The 17129-nt window shown below is 45.0% G+C and overlaps 1 protein-coding gene across 2 annotated transcripts; it reads right to left on the bottom strand.

The window, feature by feature from the left end:
* Positions 1-250: 250 nt before the first annotated feature.
* CARD8 (caspase recruitment domain family member 8) lies at positions 251-16269 on the bottom strand. 2 transcript variants are annotated; one of them, XM_071752792.1, is made up of 16 exons: positions 16192-16269; positions 13735-13766; positions 12593-12646; positions 11966-12016; positions 11469-11501; positions 10638-10685; positions 10490-10533; positions 10306-10355; positions 9204-9424; positions 8866-9116; positions 7361-7495; positions 6941-7079; positions 5506-5559; positions 5294-5377; positions 2694-2963; positions 251-1341 (listed from the first exon to the last, which is right to left on the bottom strand). In XM_071752792.1, the coding sequence occupies exons 1-16, from the start codon at positions 16218-16220 to the stop codon at positions 1322-1324; spliced, it is 1515 nt and encodes a 504-aa protein (XP_071608893.1). In that variant the 5' UTR covers positions 16221-16269; the 3' UTR covers positions 251-1321. The 2 variants fall into 2 exon arrangements, with proteins under 2 accessions (XP_071608893.1, XP_071608894.1); XM_071752793.1 differs by having other exon boundaries at positions 11469-11498.
* Positions 16270-17129: the final 860 nt, after the last annotated feature.

Below are 17129 nucleotides of genomic sequence, written 5' to 3'. Positions count from 1 at the left end.
TTGGGTATAAAGGTTCCCATTTAGGGAAATTTCTCCCCACTTGTCCCAGAGAGAAGAACCAAGGAGTTTTCCTTGAGGATGGGGCTCCTGACACCAGCTTCCCACAACCTTTCCCCAACCTTCCCCCCCACAAAGTCCTGAGCACCAACATGACAGCAACAGAGCACCAAGGGTTGGAAAGACAAATTACAGCACAACAGCTCATCCAGCAGCTAAAATTAAATTTAAAAAAACCATTCAAAACCATAAGTAGCTTAAATGTTTCCTTTTTAATCCTTATTTTTTTTAAAAAAGTATGGTTTTTTCTCTCATAAACACACGCAGAGGAAGATGCTCAAAGGAATCCCTTCTCTTTAAGCAAGGCAATCTCAGACATCTCTTCTGCAAATCACATTATTTCCAGATTTTTTCCATCCCTGCAGCACACGTGTCACTGACAGGGTAACAACACCATTTTTTTTGCCTTCTTTTTTTGCCTTCTTTCCTTTTCCCTTAAGCACCCAATTCGAATTCCAGTTAAAATCGAGCACGTGAAAAAAGTATAAAAAGTTTATAATACCAAAAAAAAAAAAAAAAATCAACCAAAAAATGTAGAAAAAAAAAATCTCGTAAGAGATTTTTCATAAAAAAATCTCTGAGACAGACTGTACAGAAAAGAGGGAAGGAGAAATTCCTAGGGAAAAGTCAAAGCTGCCTGGAGTTAGTAGTGGTGCTCCTGTGAAAGCAGCCTCTGGGTGTTTAGAAAACAGCTTCACCAGGGCTGAGTGTGCAGGAGTATATACAGTAATTATGGATATATACAGTAATTAGGGATATATACAGTGATTACACAAAGGAATTCATCTGCAAGTGTAGGATTATTCTTCCCTGATTTGGGGCATCCATGAAGAAATCCCACGTACCTCATGATTTCCACAGTTCGGGATTTTGGGGGAGGGGAGGGACAAAAGTTGCTGAGTAACTTTTCTCCTTCTTTTTCCCTGATGCAACTAAACCCATTCCCAGACACCGATTTTGATACCTGAACAAGCTCAAGTGTTTTTTCCCAGAGTTGAAGTCTTTTAGGACTGGCTCAAACGAGACAAAGCCATTGGGGCAGTGTTGGGTTTTCCCATAGGGGAAGCTCGGCATTCCCGGCAGTGATTCCCCAGAAGATCCCCACCAGGTGAGGATGAAAAGTCTCCTCTGCACCAAATTTCATTCACATTTCTTGCTCGAGATCCTTGCCCAAACTTCCTGCTGAGAGATGATGCCTTGCATCCTCCTTCCCAAATCCTGGAGAGGTCCCTGGGGAGGTTCCCTCCTTGTACCCACAGCTCCGTCAGCATCGAGCTGAGAAATCTGGGAAGAGGAACACACACAGACACAAAGAGGTGATAGGAGCTCTGCAGATTATTGAAAAATTGTCTAATAATAATGTCTAATAATAATAAATTAACTAATAAAAAGTGTTAAAGCCTGCAGAGGAGCAGCATGGACTGATTTGGGAGGAGCAGAGGATTCCACAGCAGCTCCCGAGCCTTGGGTAACCAGGTTGCTTTTAGGGAGAATAAAAGAAAGAGCCAAGTGTTGCTTGTTGGAGAAAAAAAATAAATATTTTGGGGAAGGTTTCCCTTGGCTGGCTGAGTTCTCAGCCCACTGGACAACTCTGCTTTGCTCAAGGTGAGCTGGAGTCCTCCAGAAATCAGGGGGTGCCCCGTGGGTAGGAAAAACATCCCAGAAAAGGCATCCCTGGGGGGAAGGTGGAAATTCACCCTTCTGGATAATTTATAAACATCTGGATTCAGCTGGAGAAGTTGGGAGAGAGGGGTTCATCTTGGCCAGGCTGTGCTTTTGCCAAAAAAAGTTGGACCAGAGGAGATCCACCCAACCTGGGGTTCTGTGGGGTCTCCTTTGGACCTCCTGAGAAAACCAGGAATTCCTCTAGGGATGGACCCCTGATGGCTTCATGCTGACAGCTCTCAGCACAGGCACTGCCAAAATATTATTTATTTTAGCTCTGTTTCTGAAGGGCAGCACAAAAAAAAAATGCCCCAGGACAGACAGACACTGCCAACATCAGAAGGGAGAGAATTTTAACACCAAGGTAGGAACACAACCCCCGGGATGGGAATTCTGTGTCCAGTTCTGGGCCCCTCAGCTCAGGAAGGAGATTGAGGTGCTGGAGCAGGTCCAAAGGAGGCAACTGGGCTGGGGAAGGGACTGGAGCACAGATCCTCTGAGGAGAGGCTGAGGGAGCTGGGGGTGTTGAGGCTGGAGAAGAGGAGGCTCAGAGGAGACCTCATCACTCTCTCCAACTCCCTGAAAGGAGGTTGGAGCCAGGGGGGGGTTGGGCTCTTTTCCCAGGCAACTCTCAGCAAGACAAGAGGGCACAAGAGGGCTCAAGTTGTGCCAGGGGAGGTTTAGGTTGGGCATGAGAAAGAATTTCTTTCTGGAGAGGGTGATCAGGCATTGGAATGGGCTGCCCAGGGAAGGGGTGGATTCTCCATCCCTGGAGCTATTTCCAAAGAGCCTGGATGTGGCACTCAGTGCCATGGGCTGGGAACCACGGGGGGAGTGGAGCAAGGGTTGGACTTGATGAGCTCTGAGCTCCCTTCCAACCCAGCCCATTCTGTGATCCTTCCAAAAGCCACCTGAAACTCACGATATCATTTTTTATCCTTGATTTAGTGAACAAAACACTGATGAAATACCTAGCAGGGTCTGCAGGATCTCGTAGGGGGCTGCTTGCTGGAGGCTGCTGTGCAGAGCTGCTGCTGTCCCATTGCTTTGCTCCCTCTCCCTCCACTTGCTGAGCACCAGGAATTTCTGGATGTTGACATCTTCCTCTGCTGCCTGGATCTGCTCGATGTCCTTCATCTCCAGCTGCAGGCACTCGATGGCAATTTCCCTCCACTGCCTTCCAAAGAGCTTTGCAATCACCATCAGCTGCTGGTCAGTCAAGTTCTTGGCTCCCAACCCACCTGGAAAGGCACAGAACCCAACTCAGGTTTCACAGCTCTGCCTCCAGGGACACAGAAATAAAAACCCACACGGCCACTTTTGCTGCTTAGTTTGAGTCTTCGATTTTTTTTTTTTCATTATTTACTCAATTAATGTTTTTTCCCCAGTTAATGCGGAGTTTCTGGGTGGGCACCAAGCAGGTCTGAGCATCCCCTAAACAGGAGCTGATTAGGTTTTTTTATAATACTTTATAATATTATAAATTTATAATATTGTATAATATACATTTATAATATTATAATATAAATTTATAATATTATATTATTTTTATAATACATTATAATAATTTTATAATACATTATAATAGTTTTAGAATACTTTATATTTTTAGAATACTTTAGAATACTTTATAATAGTTTTAGAATACTTTATAATACTTTAAGATTTTTAGAATACTTTAGAATACTTTATAAGATTTTTAGAATACTTTAGAATACTTTATAAGATTTTTAGAATACTTTATAGTATTTTTAGAATACTTTATAATACTTTAATATTTTTAGAATACTTTATAATACTTTATAAGATTTTTAGAATACTTTAGAATACTTTATAATATTTTTAGAATACTTTATAGTATTTTTAGAATACATTATAATATTGTTAGAATACTTTATAATATTTTAGAATACTTTATAATATTTTTAGAATACTTTATAATATTATTTATATAAATTTTTTTCAGAAAAACTCAGCTTTTCTGCATCAGGAGGGAGATAGCCCAAAAAAAAAGAAAAGAAAAAATCTCTTTCAAGCCAGCCACTACTGCCCAGGTTTAGAAGACATTATAATTTTTTATAATACTTTATAATATTATAAATTTATAATATTATATAATATAAATTTATAATATTATATAATATAAACTTATAATATTTATAATATAAATGTATAATATTATAATATTGTTTTTATAACACTTTATAATATTTTTATAATACTTTATAATATTTTTAATATTTTTTTTTCAGAAAAACTCAGCTTTTCTCCATCAGGAGACAACCCAAAAAAACCAAAAGAAAGAAATCTCTTTCAAACCAGCCACTACTGGTTTAGGAGACAACCCCCTTTTAGCTGATCCTTACAGAGCCAACATCCCACCTGTTTTTCCCTATTTTTCACCCAAGGAATGACAAACAATGCATTTAAATATACAAAAGTTAAGCATGAATCCTGCCCTTAGCAAGAGGGGATGGAATTCTTTTTTAAAATGACCTCAAGGTTCAATCCATGGGATAAAACAGGCAAAAAAAAAAAAAACAAACCAAGAAACACACAAAAAAAAAAAAAAAATCCACCCCAAAATAAAAAATATTTTTAACTTTAAAATTATTATTAAAATTTAAATTTAAAAATTTAAATTTATTTAAATATTAATTATTCTTAAAATTTAAATTTTGAAAATTTATTTTTAAACACCACCTGCAGAATTGTTGGTCTTTTGTTGGTCTTTTCCCTATTTTTCACCCAAGGAATGACAAGCAATGCATTTAAATATACAAAAGTTAAGCATGAATCCTGCCCTTAGCAAGAGGGGATGCTCAGAGGCGTGGAATTCTTTTTTAAAATGACCTCAAGGTTCAATCCATGGGATAAAACAGGAAAAAAAAAAAACAAAAAAAAAAACGAGAAACACACAAAAAATAAAAATCAAAAATAAAACCCCCACCCCAAAATAAAAAATATTTTAAATTTTAAAATTATTATTAAAATTTAAATTTAAAAATTTAAATTTATTTAAATATTAATTATTATTAAAATTTAAATTTTAAACAAATATTTTTAAATACCACCTGCAGAATTGTTGGTCTTTTGTTGGTCTTTTCCCTAATTTTCACCCAAGGAATGACAAGCAATGCATTTAAATATACAAAAGTTAAGCATGAATCCTGCCCTTAGCAAGAGGGGATGCTCAGAGGTGTGGAATTCTTTTTTAAAATGACCTCAAGTTTCAACCCATGGGATAAAACAGGAAAAAAAAAAAAAAAAACAAAAAACAAAACCAAGAAACACACAAAAAAAATAAAAAAACCACCCCAAAATAAAAAATATTTTTAATTTTAAAATTATTATTAAAATTTAAATTTAAAAATTTAAATTTATTTAAATATTAATAATTATTAAAATTTAAATTTAAAAATTTTAATTTATTTAAATTTTAATTATTGTTAAAATTTAAAAATTTAAATTTATTTAAATATTAATTATTCTTAAAATTTAAAAATTTAAATTTATTTAAATATTAATTATTCTTAAAATTTAAATTTAAAAAAATATGTTTAAATACCACCTGCAGAACTGTTGGTCTTTTGTTTTTTGCTGCAGAGAACACCTTCTTCCAAAATGCCAGAGCTTGGTTTCCTTTTTTTGACACCTGGGAAGGGAGGGAGGGAGATGATGCTGAGATGCTGAGATTCTGGCTCTGCTTCCCCACCCCTGAGCTCCAGGAGCAGGAAAAGGACCCCCCCAGACCCCCCCATCCTGCTCCCCCAGCTGACTTACTGCCCGTGCTCCTTTTCTGCTCATTTTTGTTCTGCTCATAACGGATCCAATCCCCTGGAAAAAGGAAAAGGCAGGGTAGGAATTGCCACGGCTCTGCCTGCAGCAGCCCCCAGGCACCAAGCAACCTCCTGAGCTCTGGTTTTGCAGCATCAGAGGGGTTTTTTTCCTCTTTTATTAAATGTGCTGCAGCCCAGCAGCTATAATGTTATGTATGTAATTATTCCTAGAGGATATAGAGAATTTTTATATATATATGGTCTTATTGTTATGTAATATGTAATCATATCATATGTAATCATGTGTAGTAATATGATAGAATAATAGAATAGTTATAATAGAATAATTAGAATGGAATAGTTATAGAATAGTTATAATAAAAGTCAGAATAAAATAGTCAGAATAAAATAGTCAGAATAAAATAGTCAGAATAAAATAGTTATAATAGTTACAATAAAATAGTTATAATAGGTATAATAAAATAGTTATAATAGTTATAATAAAATAGTTATAGTTATAATAAAATAGTTATAGTTATAATAAAATAGTTATAATAGTTATAATAGTTATAATAGTTATAATAGTTATAATAGTTATAATAGTTATAATAGTTATAATAGTTATAATAGTTATAATAGTTATAATAGTTATAATAAAATAGTATAAAAATGGTATAAAAATGGTATAAAAATGGTATAAAAATGGTATAAAAATGGTATAAAAATGGTATAAAAATAGTATAAAAATAGTATAAAAATAGTATAAAAATAGTATAATAAAATAGTATAAAAATAGTATAGTAAAATAGTATAATAGTTATAATAAAATAGTTATAACAAAATAGTTATAACAAAATAGTTATAACAAAATAGTTATAACAAAATAGTTATAATAAAATAGTTGTTATAATAAAATAGTTGTTATAATAAAATAGTTGTTATAATAAAACAGTTGTTATAATAAAACAGTTGTTATAATAAAACAGTTGTTATAATAAAATAGTTGTAATAATAAAATAGTTGTAATAATAAAATAGTTGTAATAATAAAATAGTTGTAATAGAATAGTTATAATAGTTATAGTAGTTATAGTAGTTAGAATAGTTAGAGTAGTTATAGAATAGTTATAGAATAGTTAGAATAGTTAGAATAGTTATGATACAATTATAATATTATAATAATTATTATTAAAATAATATGCTTCATAATTATATATAGCTTTCTAATTCCTGGAACACCTCCACACACAAGTAGAGCATCCTTCCCCACCCCCATCCCCACCACCCCCTGTGTGACCTCCCAGATCTTTCCTCTGTCTTTTTCCAGCTCCTCCATCCCCACCCCTCCCCAGTTGTTGAATTATTTCTTGCTGAATGATTTATTCCCCAGCTCCTGCCCCTTTTTCCCAGCAGGACAGGAGCTGGGGACACACAACTCACTCTCTCTCAGCTTTGCTTTCCACACAGTCTCATCAGAGTCCAGCTCAACCAAGGACATGGTGAAGTCCTCAGGTTTCTCCAGGTAGACTTCAATGTAATTTTTTAATTTCAGGAAGGAGCCATCCACAAATTCCATTTCCTACACAACGCAAAGAGGTTAAAAACCAAACTTTTACCCACACCAAAAATTCCTGGGCACAGATCTGAGCCCAACTCCATCACCCCAAGGGTTTCTGCCTCTTGACTTTCGGGGCAGGATTTCATCCCAAAAGTTGAGGGCTGCAGGAGGCAGCTGCTTGCTGCAGGGATGGCAAATGAAGGTGAAAAAAAAAATGCCCTCAAACTGCAGGAATTCACAGGAGAAACTTCTTTTCTGACCCAGCTGTGATACATGAGATGAAGTTTGTGAAAGGGACTTACCTCAGGAGTCACTTCAGCTTCTGGCTCACAAACTAATCTATATCTCTTTCCTTCCTGCAGTAATTTCTGGCATGCAGGGGGCTTGTCAATTTTAATTAATTTCTTATTTGACTGTTTTACATCTCTTATGATATCCTAAAATTTAAAAAGATGATCGAAAGGTTATTCAGCTCAGGAAAGGAGTTAACATTTCACATCTCTGCTGACAGTGGCTCCTGGGGCTGTTCTCAGGCCCCAGCTCCCTGAAATAACCACGACCTGTTCCTGGGACAAACTTTTTGGGAAGCTGTGCACTAAAGGGACTGCAACCCCAAAAAAAGGCCAGGGTTTTGTTGCTGTGTTTCCAAGGGTTTCCCTACATATTGGAGTGGGGAATGGGGGAGAGGACAAGAAGCTCTTCCAGGAACATGTCCTGAGGACTGTGGATTTTGGAGGGTAATAGGGTTTTTCAGGTTTTTTTTATTTTTCCTATGGTAGCTTGTGAGTGAGCTCCTTAAAAATTATATCCTAATGCGGCAGCCCTTCTCTGTAGGGAAGTCCCATTATATGGAAACACAGAATCATAGGAGCTCAGAGGAGTTTGGGCTGGAAGGGACCTGGAAAACCATCTAGTCCTAACCCCTGCCACGGGCAGGGACACCTCCCACATCCCAGGATGCTCCAAGCCCCATCCAACCTGGCCTGGAATGTTTCCAGGGATGGGGCAGCCACAGCTTCCCTGGGAAACCTGGGCCAGGGGCTCAGCACCCTCACCCCAAACGATTTCTTCCTAAAAATCTCATCTCCATCTCCTCTCTCCCAGTTCAAAGCCATTCCCCTTCATCCCATCCCTCCATGCTTTTATCCAGAGTCCCTCCCCAGCTTTCCTGGAGCCCCTTCAGGCACTGGAAGCTGCTCCAAGGTCTCCCCATTCCATCCTTCTCCTCTCCAGGCTGAACACCCCCAATTCCCAGCCTGGCTCCAGAGCTTCCCCAGCCCTCCCAGCAGCTCCACGGCCTCTTCTGGACCCATACAACACCTCCCCATCCTTTTTGTGTTGGGGACCTCAGGACTGCAGGAGGGGGGGGGTCCCACCAGAGTGGAGCAGAGGGGGAGAATCCCCTTCCCCTCCAGTTACCATTTTGATATAAACATTTCCCCAGAGCTTTATGTGCAAACCCCAGGGTGGGAGATGAACATCTCTTCATCCCCATCCCCACCCACCCTGCTGGGATGAAGATCTTTTCATCCCCATCCCCACCAACCCTGCTTGAACATCCCTTCCCTCTCCCCATCCCCACCCATCCTGCTGGGATGAAGATCCCCTCCCTCTCCCCCATCCCCACCCACCCTGCTGGGATGAAGATCCCTTCCCTCTCTCCCATCCCCACCAACCCTGCTGGGATGAAGATCCCTTCCCTCTCCCCATCCCCACCCACCCTGCTGGGATGAAGATCCCTTCCCTCTCTCCCATCCCCATCCCCACCCACCCAGCTGAGACTTCTCCAGGACATCCCCCCCACTACCTTGATTAAGGAGTCATTGTTTGTGGCCACGTAGACCCGAAAGGACAGGGAGGGATGTTCATCAACAGCTTTGTAGAGGATGACAGCACCGTGGTGGCAGAGGGGCTCCAAGCCCTGGATCAGAGGTCCCACGGGTGACAAGGAGCTCACCAGCCACTTGACGTGGGAGGCTGAGTACTCCACAGAGGGTTCCATGGCCACCTTCTCCCCTTTGAGGTGAAACACCTTGAAGGCCATGCCACCTTCTTGACCTGTGGGGACAACGGGGACCTCGTCACAGCTTGGAGGGGGCAACCCAGAGCCCCCCAAGGGCCACCAGGCTGGTGGCCAGGACTCACCTCCCAGGCAGAGGGAGTGGGGGAAGTGGATGGAGGTGAGGGAGGAGATGGAATCACAACGCAGGTCAAAGAGGGGGCCCCCCACAATCCATGGCTTTTCCACCAGCCCGGCGTATTTGCTCCAGGATAAGAGGGAATAGGTGATTTTCACAGCCCCAGTCACCTCAAAAATCAAGCCTGTGAGGCTGCACTGATACATCCCCTCAGCCTCCAGCTGCACCCTGCAGGGCAAGAGCCACCATGTTAGTTTGGATGATCACAGAAGGCTCCTGGTTGGGAAAAAAAAAGCTTTAAAATAATCTGAATCCAAGCATTAACCCAACTCGACCCAGCCCAGAGCCAACCCGTGGCCACCAGCATCACATCCACACAGCTTTCCAGCACCTCCAGGGATGGGGATTCAAACCAACCCCTTGGTTGAGTGCTGAATAATCCTGCCAGCCAAGAAGTTTCTTCTAAACTAACAGTTGAGTTTCCTCATACCAGAAAAAAGGTGGCTGGCAAGGGGTAGCAAAGCACCTCCCTTCCCCCAGGGCACTTTATCTGCAGAGTACAGAAGGCACAATCATTTTAATAATTTTTAACTGTCACTGGGGTGTTAAAAACCAGCTGGGAGGACCTGGCCAGCCCGTGCAGAATAAACTGTGATGAGCATTTTTGCATAACATTTCCTTCCATGCCAGCAAAGCAGCTCTGCCCAGACCCAGGGCTCAGCCCAGCTCCCCCCAGCAGCATCCCCAACACCACCAGACATGAGAGGGAAGACAAAAGGGGAGGATGAGCAGTCCTGCAAACAGGGCAAGACCCTCCATGTGTGGCCAGGCTAAAAAAAAAAGCATGGAAAAATAAAAAATGTGCCCAGTGTTAATTATTGCAGGCAGAGGAAGCTGTCCTAAGAGCTTTCTTGGACCAGGACATTCAGGCAGCTGCTCCAAATTGTTTATTTTTAAGGATTTCAGAGCATCCATTATAATTCCAAGCCTATTTGTGCAGGAAATCAGTCTTTTTTTCCCCACTTAAACTGAAGAGAGAAATATCTTGATGAGAACAATATAAATGTATGCCCATTATATTAAAAAAAAAAAACAAAATAAAACCATACACATGTTGTCCTCCAGCAAATCTCCTGGGGGTCACTAGCTCCTTCTGGTCCTACAATAAAATTTTACAAACATATATTTCTAAAAGGTGATGAGAGAGAAGAATCACAACTTGCAGATTATTTTATACTAAATACAGGGGTTGTGGGGTTGGTTGGGTTATTTTTCTATTTTTTTTTTACATACATTTTCATTTCTGCAGTGCTCACAAGGTGGCAGGCTGTTCACTCCTAGTGAGAAACCAGGAAGATCAGCTCATTAAAAGCAAAGTAATTAAACATTCAGGAAAAAAAAAACAAAACAAACAAACCATCCCCAAGAGATCTTTTATTACCTGATTCATTGCAGCATGGCAGTGATTCCTTCTCCTCCTCTTCCTCACCTACAAAAAAGAAGCTTGCAGCAAATAACTCAGTCCTGTGGGTTTCTGCTCCCTTATTCAGCATGGACAACCCACTAAAATAATTTGCTCAGGTGCATAAAACCCCAGGGAGAGTATTCACAAGTCCTTGTACATTCACTGACATCCCAGAGTGCACACGCTTCACACGGCGTGGGGATGAAGCCAAAGATCAGGATAAACCACTAGCCAAAAGCTCATCACTGGCCCCTAAATCAGGGAAAACGTTTTGCAGGGGTGGAAAAAAAAAAAACCAAATAAATTTTCATCCCCAGGATGAGTCTCCTTGTGCCACATCCAAAGTTTTTACCACCTGGTGTGGAAGCACTTCCCAGGGAGCAGGTAACCAGGCCAGGGCAGCTTATTTGTTCCTAAAGTGACCTAAAAGTGCCTGAATCCTCCTTGCTAACCCTCAGCACAGCAGAAAGCAAGCAGAGCTGACAAACTTTCAGCCCTAAAGGTGGATTTGGCAGGGGGTGTTGTGCCAAGGACCTGTTGGCCAACAGAATAAAGTGGCCTGGGCACTGTGCCACCCAACGCCACCAACACCCTTCTCTCTGCAGGCAGGGGACTGTCCCAAAGTCACCTCAGGACACCAACCCCCCCAAATATCCTTCATAAGCTCTCCAGCAAGTTGTTTTCCTGATGGACACAGAGGAGATGGCTGGGCCAGCCCTCAGGGACATTCCCAGCACTCCCACCCCTGAGCATCCTCCCCCTCTCCCTGCTAGGCTCAGAGGAGGGAAAAACCAAACCAATACTCACCCGACCTTCTGCCATCCAACTCCTCCGAATCTGCTGAGAAAAAACTTCCTAATTATTTCACTCAAGACTCTCTCAATCTTGCCTAAAACCCCAATAAACTGCTGGGGGGGGTGTGAGGGGGGGGGAACCCACGTCAGCACAATCCCGCGGGCTTTTCAGCAGCACCAAAGGCTTCCTTTGATTCTTTTCCTGTCCATCCTGTTTTGCCACTCTTGCTGCCAGTTTTGGAGCAGATTTACAGCCCCTCAGTACTCGGACAACTGCTGTGGTATAAAAGCATCTGTGGGGATTGTGTCTGTGGGGCTGCAGCAACAGGAGCTGCTCCTTCCTCTGTTCTTTCCTCCAGAAAATCAGCTGCCCACAAAAACATCCTCTTGCTTTTCAGAATCCGAGTCTTACACAGCAACCCCGAGGCTATTCCCATGAAAAGCAGCTGGCTTAAACCAAAATGTGTCTCCAAAAGGGTGGAAATATATAAAAAGAGAGGCTGTGCTCACCCGAATCCTCTTCTGAGCTACTGCTGGAGCTGTTTTCGGACCCGTCCTCTCCTTAACAAAATGACACCCCATTAGCCACAGGGAAAATGAAATAAAGGCAGTAGAAGGATGCAGCCAGAAGTTTAAATACATCTAGCTGAATAATATAACAGCAGAAAAAAAATACTGGGGCAAAAAAAAGCTTTAAAATCATCGAGTCCAACCATTACCCCAACTCTACCCAGCCCAGAGGCACCGGGGAGCACCAAACCCCAGTATCAGACAGGACTCCAGGGTCACCCAGCCCCTTCTGAAGGGGAGGTTGTGATGTTCAATTTAATGTTTTACACAGCCTGTGATTCTTCTGGAGCTTCAGCCATCCCAGTTAAATCATAATTTCCCAGGACACACAAGTAAGGTGGGAGAAGCACCACTGGGAGCTGGTGTGTCCCACCAGTGAGGTGACCCAGGGGATGAGCCACCCGTGGCTTTAGTAAATTTTTCTGACAACCCCAGGTTAAGAGAAGCACAGCAAGTGACCTGAGGAGTTGCAGCAGTGCCTGCACCCTGGTTTTGTCCTGGTGGGGGGAGGTGGGGGGGTGCAAGGCCACCCAGCTCACCCCAGTCCTCATCCTCCTGTGTGCTCACCTGCTGGGTGCCCCTCAGCTGAGCCCTCTTCCCCTGTGCTGCTGGCTGTCACCTCTGCAAGAGGAAGGTGAGAGAGATTTAATGCTTCTCTTGAGGGTTTTGGATGATTAGGGCAGAAGAAGGGAATAAACAGCAAAAGGATATGAAACTTCAAAACCAGTATTAAAAAAAAAAAAAAAATCAAAACGCATATAAATTACACTAAGGTGTTACAGGATCCCAGACTGGGTTGGGATGGAAGGGACCTTAAATCCCCCCCAGTGCCACCCCTGCCATGGGCAGGGACCCCTCCCACAGCCCAGGTTGCTCCAAGCCCCATCCAATCCATCCTTCAACACTGCCAGGGATGGGGCAGCCACAGCTTTTCTGGGAAACCAGGGGCTCAGCACCCTCACCCCAAAGGATTTCTTCCCAAGATGTCATCTCAATCTCCCCCTTTTTCTCAGAATCAGTGGAGCTGGATGGGACCTCTGGAGATCACCTAGTCCAGGGTAAATCAGGAGCACATTACACAGGATTGCAGCCAGGACACTCCTGGATTTGGCCCCAAGGACACAAGGGGAGCTCGGGGTTAATTTATTGCCTACCAGGAGTCCAAGATCCTCCTCCTCTGGGCTGCTTTCCATGTGCCCTTTTTGAACCTCATTAGGTTCCTCCCTGCCCAGCTTTCCAGCTTTTCCAGGTCATGCTGGATGGCAGCACATCCCCCAGGTGTGACAGCCACTCAGTTTTGTACAATCAGTGAAATCACTTTGGAAACCATCCCCCCTTGTCCTACCACTCCCTGCCCTTGTAAAAAAAACCTCTCCCAGCTTTCTGGAATCACAGAATAATTTGGGTTGGAAGGGACCTCTCAGGGCCATCCAGTCCAACCCTCCTGCAGTCTCAGGGACACCCTCACCCAGATCAGGGTGCTCAGAGCATCCTCAAACCTCACCTTGAACATCTCCAGGGATGAGGCCTCAACCACCTCCCAGGGCAACCTCTGCCACTGTCCCACCACCCTCATGGCACAGAGTTTATTCCTGACACCCAACCCAACAGATTTGTCCTCTGGGTGCCCAGCAGTCATAAAATGGTCATTTCCATGCTGAAGGATGGGCATTTCTCTTAACAAACCCCCTCCCCCCCCATGGCCATACCTTTTTCATCTGAAGAAAGGGACTCTGCTCTGCTGGAAGACAAAAGGAGAATTCCATGAGTGGATCCAGCAGCCTTTCCCTGTGCCCCCACCCCTGCAGGGCTGCACCCACCACCCTGCACCCCGCTGCCATCACCCCCTGCCTTTGGGAGGTCCCCAGGTAACTTAAGGGGGGAAGCTGAGGGTTAAAAATATGATTTTTGACAGCCCTGGTGTTCACCCTCCACGTGCCAGGGATTCCTTGGCTCTGGGGTTTGTGTGCCAGACACTCACTGGGTTTGGTGGTGATCCAACCCATGGAGTGGCAGATAAAGAGTGGCAGATAAACACAGGGGCTCAGATGACTCCAACTGAGCCCATCACCCAGTTGTGGCCCCTGGCAAATCCAAACCAACCTTCAGCCTCCATTAAAAAAGGGAAATGGGCTGGTTTTATCAGTTAAGAGATAAAGATCAGGGCTTGAAAGCTTCCTGGGGAGCTCCAGAAACATCTCCCTGCAGCCAAACCGAACAAAAAAAGGACAAAAAGAAAAAACAAAACAAAAAAACCACCACAAAAGGTGCTGCCAAGGAAGGGACTCACCAGTCACCACAAACCAGCAGGTGACATCCAGCTCTCCATCACTTTGGTGGCACCAGGAAAAATATCCCAGGCCCTCTGTGCCCTGGGAATGTGGGGATATCACCCCAGGAGCCAGAGCTGCTGCCATGCCAGGCTGGCTCAAACATAGAAATCAACAATAAAAAAGTGGTGATGGAAGTGGCTGAGAAAATAAAGCTCCCAGCACACGGCCAGGGTGAAGAGATGCTAAAAAAAAATAAAATAAATAAATAGGGGGACCTGGGTGAAGTCTGGGAAGGTGGGGGACACCCCCAGGCAGTAAGAATTTGCTGGCTAAGGGCAGGCAGGAGTTGGGTGAGGGTTTCACCCTGGGCACGAGTTACACAACGGGGTTTGAGCTGCCAAACTGTATCTTAAAAAAAATAAATAAATAAATAAAAAAAGATTTGGATGAAGCTGCCTGGCTATACCCCCGAGACAGTGCCTGAGCCAAGCACCGTTTGTGCAACCAAGTGCTGGCTTGCTAAATAGGGTTTGCCTGCAGCAGGCTTGGCTCCTCGCAGCTGCATTTCCCTCCTCCTAAATTAAAAAAAAATTAAAAAAAAAAAACAACCCAACACGCTGTGGAGGAGAAAAACAGGGAGGAAAAAAAATTCAAACCCTTTTCGGTGTAAGGAATTACTGCCCACGATTAATCACAAAGGGGAGCCCCGATCCCCCAAAAAACAGAGCTGGGGGGGTGCGATCTTGTTTTCCAACCCCCAAAAACCAAAGCGGGGCGGGGAGGGGTGGGGAAGGGGGAAAGAGAGAAAGAAGGTTCGGTTCTAAAGAGCTGTCAGGTGCCCCCTCGGGGAACCAACAACACCGGGGGGCTGCGGGGAGCGGAGCCGCGGGGGGAAGCGGAGCGGGAGCGGATCCTGGGGGGGAGGAAGCGGAGCGGGAGCGGAGCGGAGCCCGGGAGGGGGGAAAGCGGAGCGGGAGCGGATCCAGGGAGGGGGGGAAGCGGAGCGGGGCCAGGGAGGGGGGGGAAGCGGAGTGGGAGCGGAGCGGGGCCGAGGGGGGGGAAGCGGAGCGGGAGCAGAGCGGAGAGGAGCTGCCGGGGGGAGCGGAGCGGGAAGGCGCGGAGCGGAGCCGCGGAGGGAAGCGGAGCGGGAAGGCGCGGAGCGGGGCCGGGAGGAAGCGGGGTAGCGGAGCGGGAGCGGAGCGGAGCCGCCGGGGGGAACGCGCGGGGGGAATGCGCGGAGCGGAGCCGCGGAAGGAGGCGGAGCGGGAGCGGAACGGGGCCGAAGCGGAGCCCCGGGGCGGAGCGGGGGGGCCGTCAGGGCGGGAAAGCTGCTGGCTCGGCCTCGGCTTTTGTTTGGCGTCGGGGAAGATGCGGAGCAGAGCCCTGGCCGGGGTTTAGGGAGCGGGGGAAAGCCCCTGCTGCAGGTGCAAACCCAGTCCCCCGCCCCCAAAGCGCTGCGGGTGCTGCTGGGGAGGGATCGGGGGGGTGGGGTTGGGATCCTTCGTTAGGGGCCAGGGATGAGGGGTAATGGCGATTGGAAGGGGGGGAGGTGGGAATAGGGGGGGGATGGAGGAGACAGGAGGATGCTGGGGGATGAGGAGGGGGGATGGGGACGAGGCTGGAAGAATGCGGGGGGCGAGGGGGACAGAGCTGGGAGGATGCGGGGGGGATGGGGAGGATGCTGGGGGGGCAGGTGGGCACCGAGAGGGGCTGGGGGGGCACCGAGAGGGGTTGGGGGGGCACCGAGAGGGACGGCGGGGAGGATGCAGGGAAAGGGATTATAGGGGTGGGAGTGGCCGGGGGACGCCCGCCAGGCCCCGGGGATGCTGGGGAGGGCCCCGGGAGGCGGAGGGGGGTCAGGGGGTACCCCCAGTGCCCCCCAGCCCCGCTCACCTGTCGGGCTCCTGCCCGCGGCCCGACATCGCGGCGGGATCGGCGTGAGCCGGCGGGAACCTCCGCCCCGAAAGAAGGGGGGGAAACACGGGAGGGGGAGGTTCCGATGGAGCTCCCGCCCCTGCTGCCCGTTCCACCCCCACCAAGCTCGGGGTAGAACCAAGCGGGGCCCCTTGCTCACCTCCGGAGGTCGGCGATAGAGCGATAGCCGCGATATGTCCCCTGGGGGTCTCTGGGTGGTGGGGACACTGCTAACCCCCTACTAGGGGTTTACTCCATAGATACGTGTGTGTACACACCAGCTACATGTGCCTGAGGCACTGCTAACCCCCTACTAGGGGTTTACTCCATAGATACGTGTGTGTACACACCAGCTGCATGTGCCTGAGGCACTGCTAACCCCTACTAGGGGTTTACTCCATAGATACACCCCTGTGTGTTCATCACAGTGAAGCAGGCTTGCTCAGTCCAGATACAGATATATGTGGGATACTTGCATTAATATTTTTTTCTTCCCCCCATACTGGACATAACTGCTGAGTAGAGTAGAGTAGAGTAGAGTAGAGTAGAGTAGAGTAGAGTAGAGTAGAGTAGAGTAGAGTAGAGTAGAGTAGAGTAGAGGGGTAGCACATACACCTTAAACAGGCACTGCCTATAGGTAGATGTTGTTATGTGCACTAAACAAAATAAAACAACACAGGAAAAAAAAAAGAAAAAAAGAAAAAAAAGAAAAAAAAGAAAGAAGAAAAAAAAGAAAAAAGAAAAAGGAATAAAAAAGAAAAAGAAAAAAAGGAATAAAAAAGAAAAAAAAGAAAGAAAAAGAAAAAAAGAAAAAGGAATAAAAAAGAAAAAAAAGAAAGAAAAAGAAAAAAAAGAAAAAGGAATAAAAAAAAAGAAAAAAGGAATAAAAAAGAAAAAAAAGAAAGAAAAAGAAAAAA

This window comes from Heliangelus exortis, chromosome 9, assembly GCF_036169615.1.
Source record: "Heliangelus exortis chromosome 9, bHelExo1.hap1, whole genome shotgun sequence".
Classification (NCBI taxonomy): domain Eukaryota; kingdom Metazoa; phylum Chordata; class Aves; order Apodiformes; family Trochilidae; genus Heliangelus; species Heliangelus exortis.
The sequence above is the reverse complement of the archived record's forward strand: the minus strand, read 5'-3'. Positions and strand labels throughout refer to the sequence as shown.

Excerpts from the sequence above, each read along its gene's own strand:
- CARD8 (XM_071752792.1), bottom strand. The coding sequence starts at position 16,220 with ATGTCGGGCCGCGGGCAGGAGCCCGACAG. Across the intron at positions 10,356-10,489 it reads AGCACTGCAGAAATGAAAAT|GACCAGAAGGAGCTAGTGAC; the intron begins GTATGTAAAAAA and ends ATTTTATTGTAG. Across the intron at positions 7,080-7,360 it reads AAGCTGAAGTGACTCCTGAG|GAAATGGAATTTGTGGATGG; the intron begins GTAAGTCCCTTT and ends TGCGTTGTGTAG.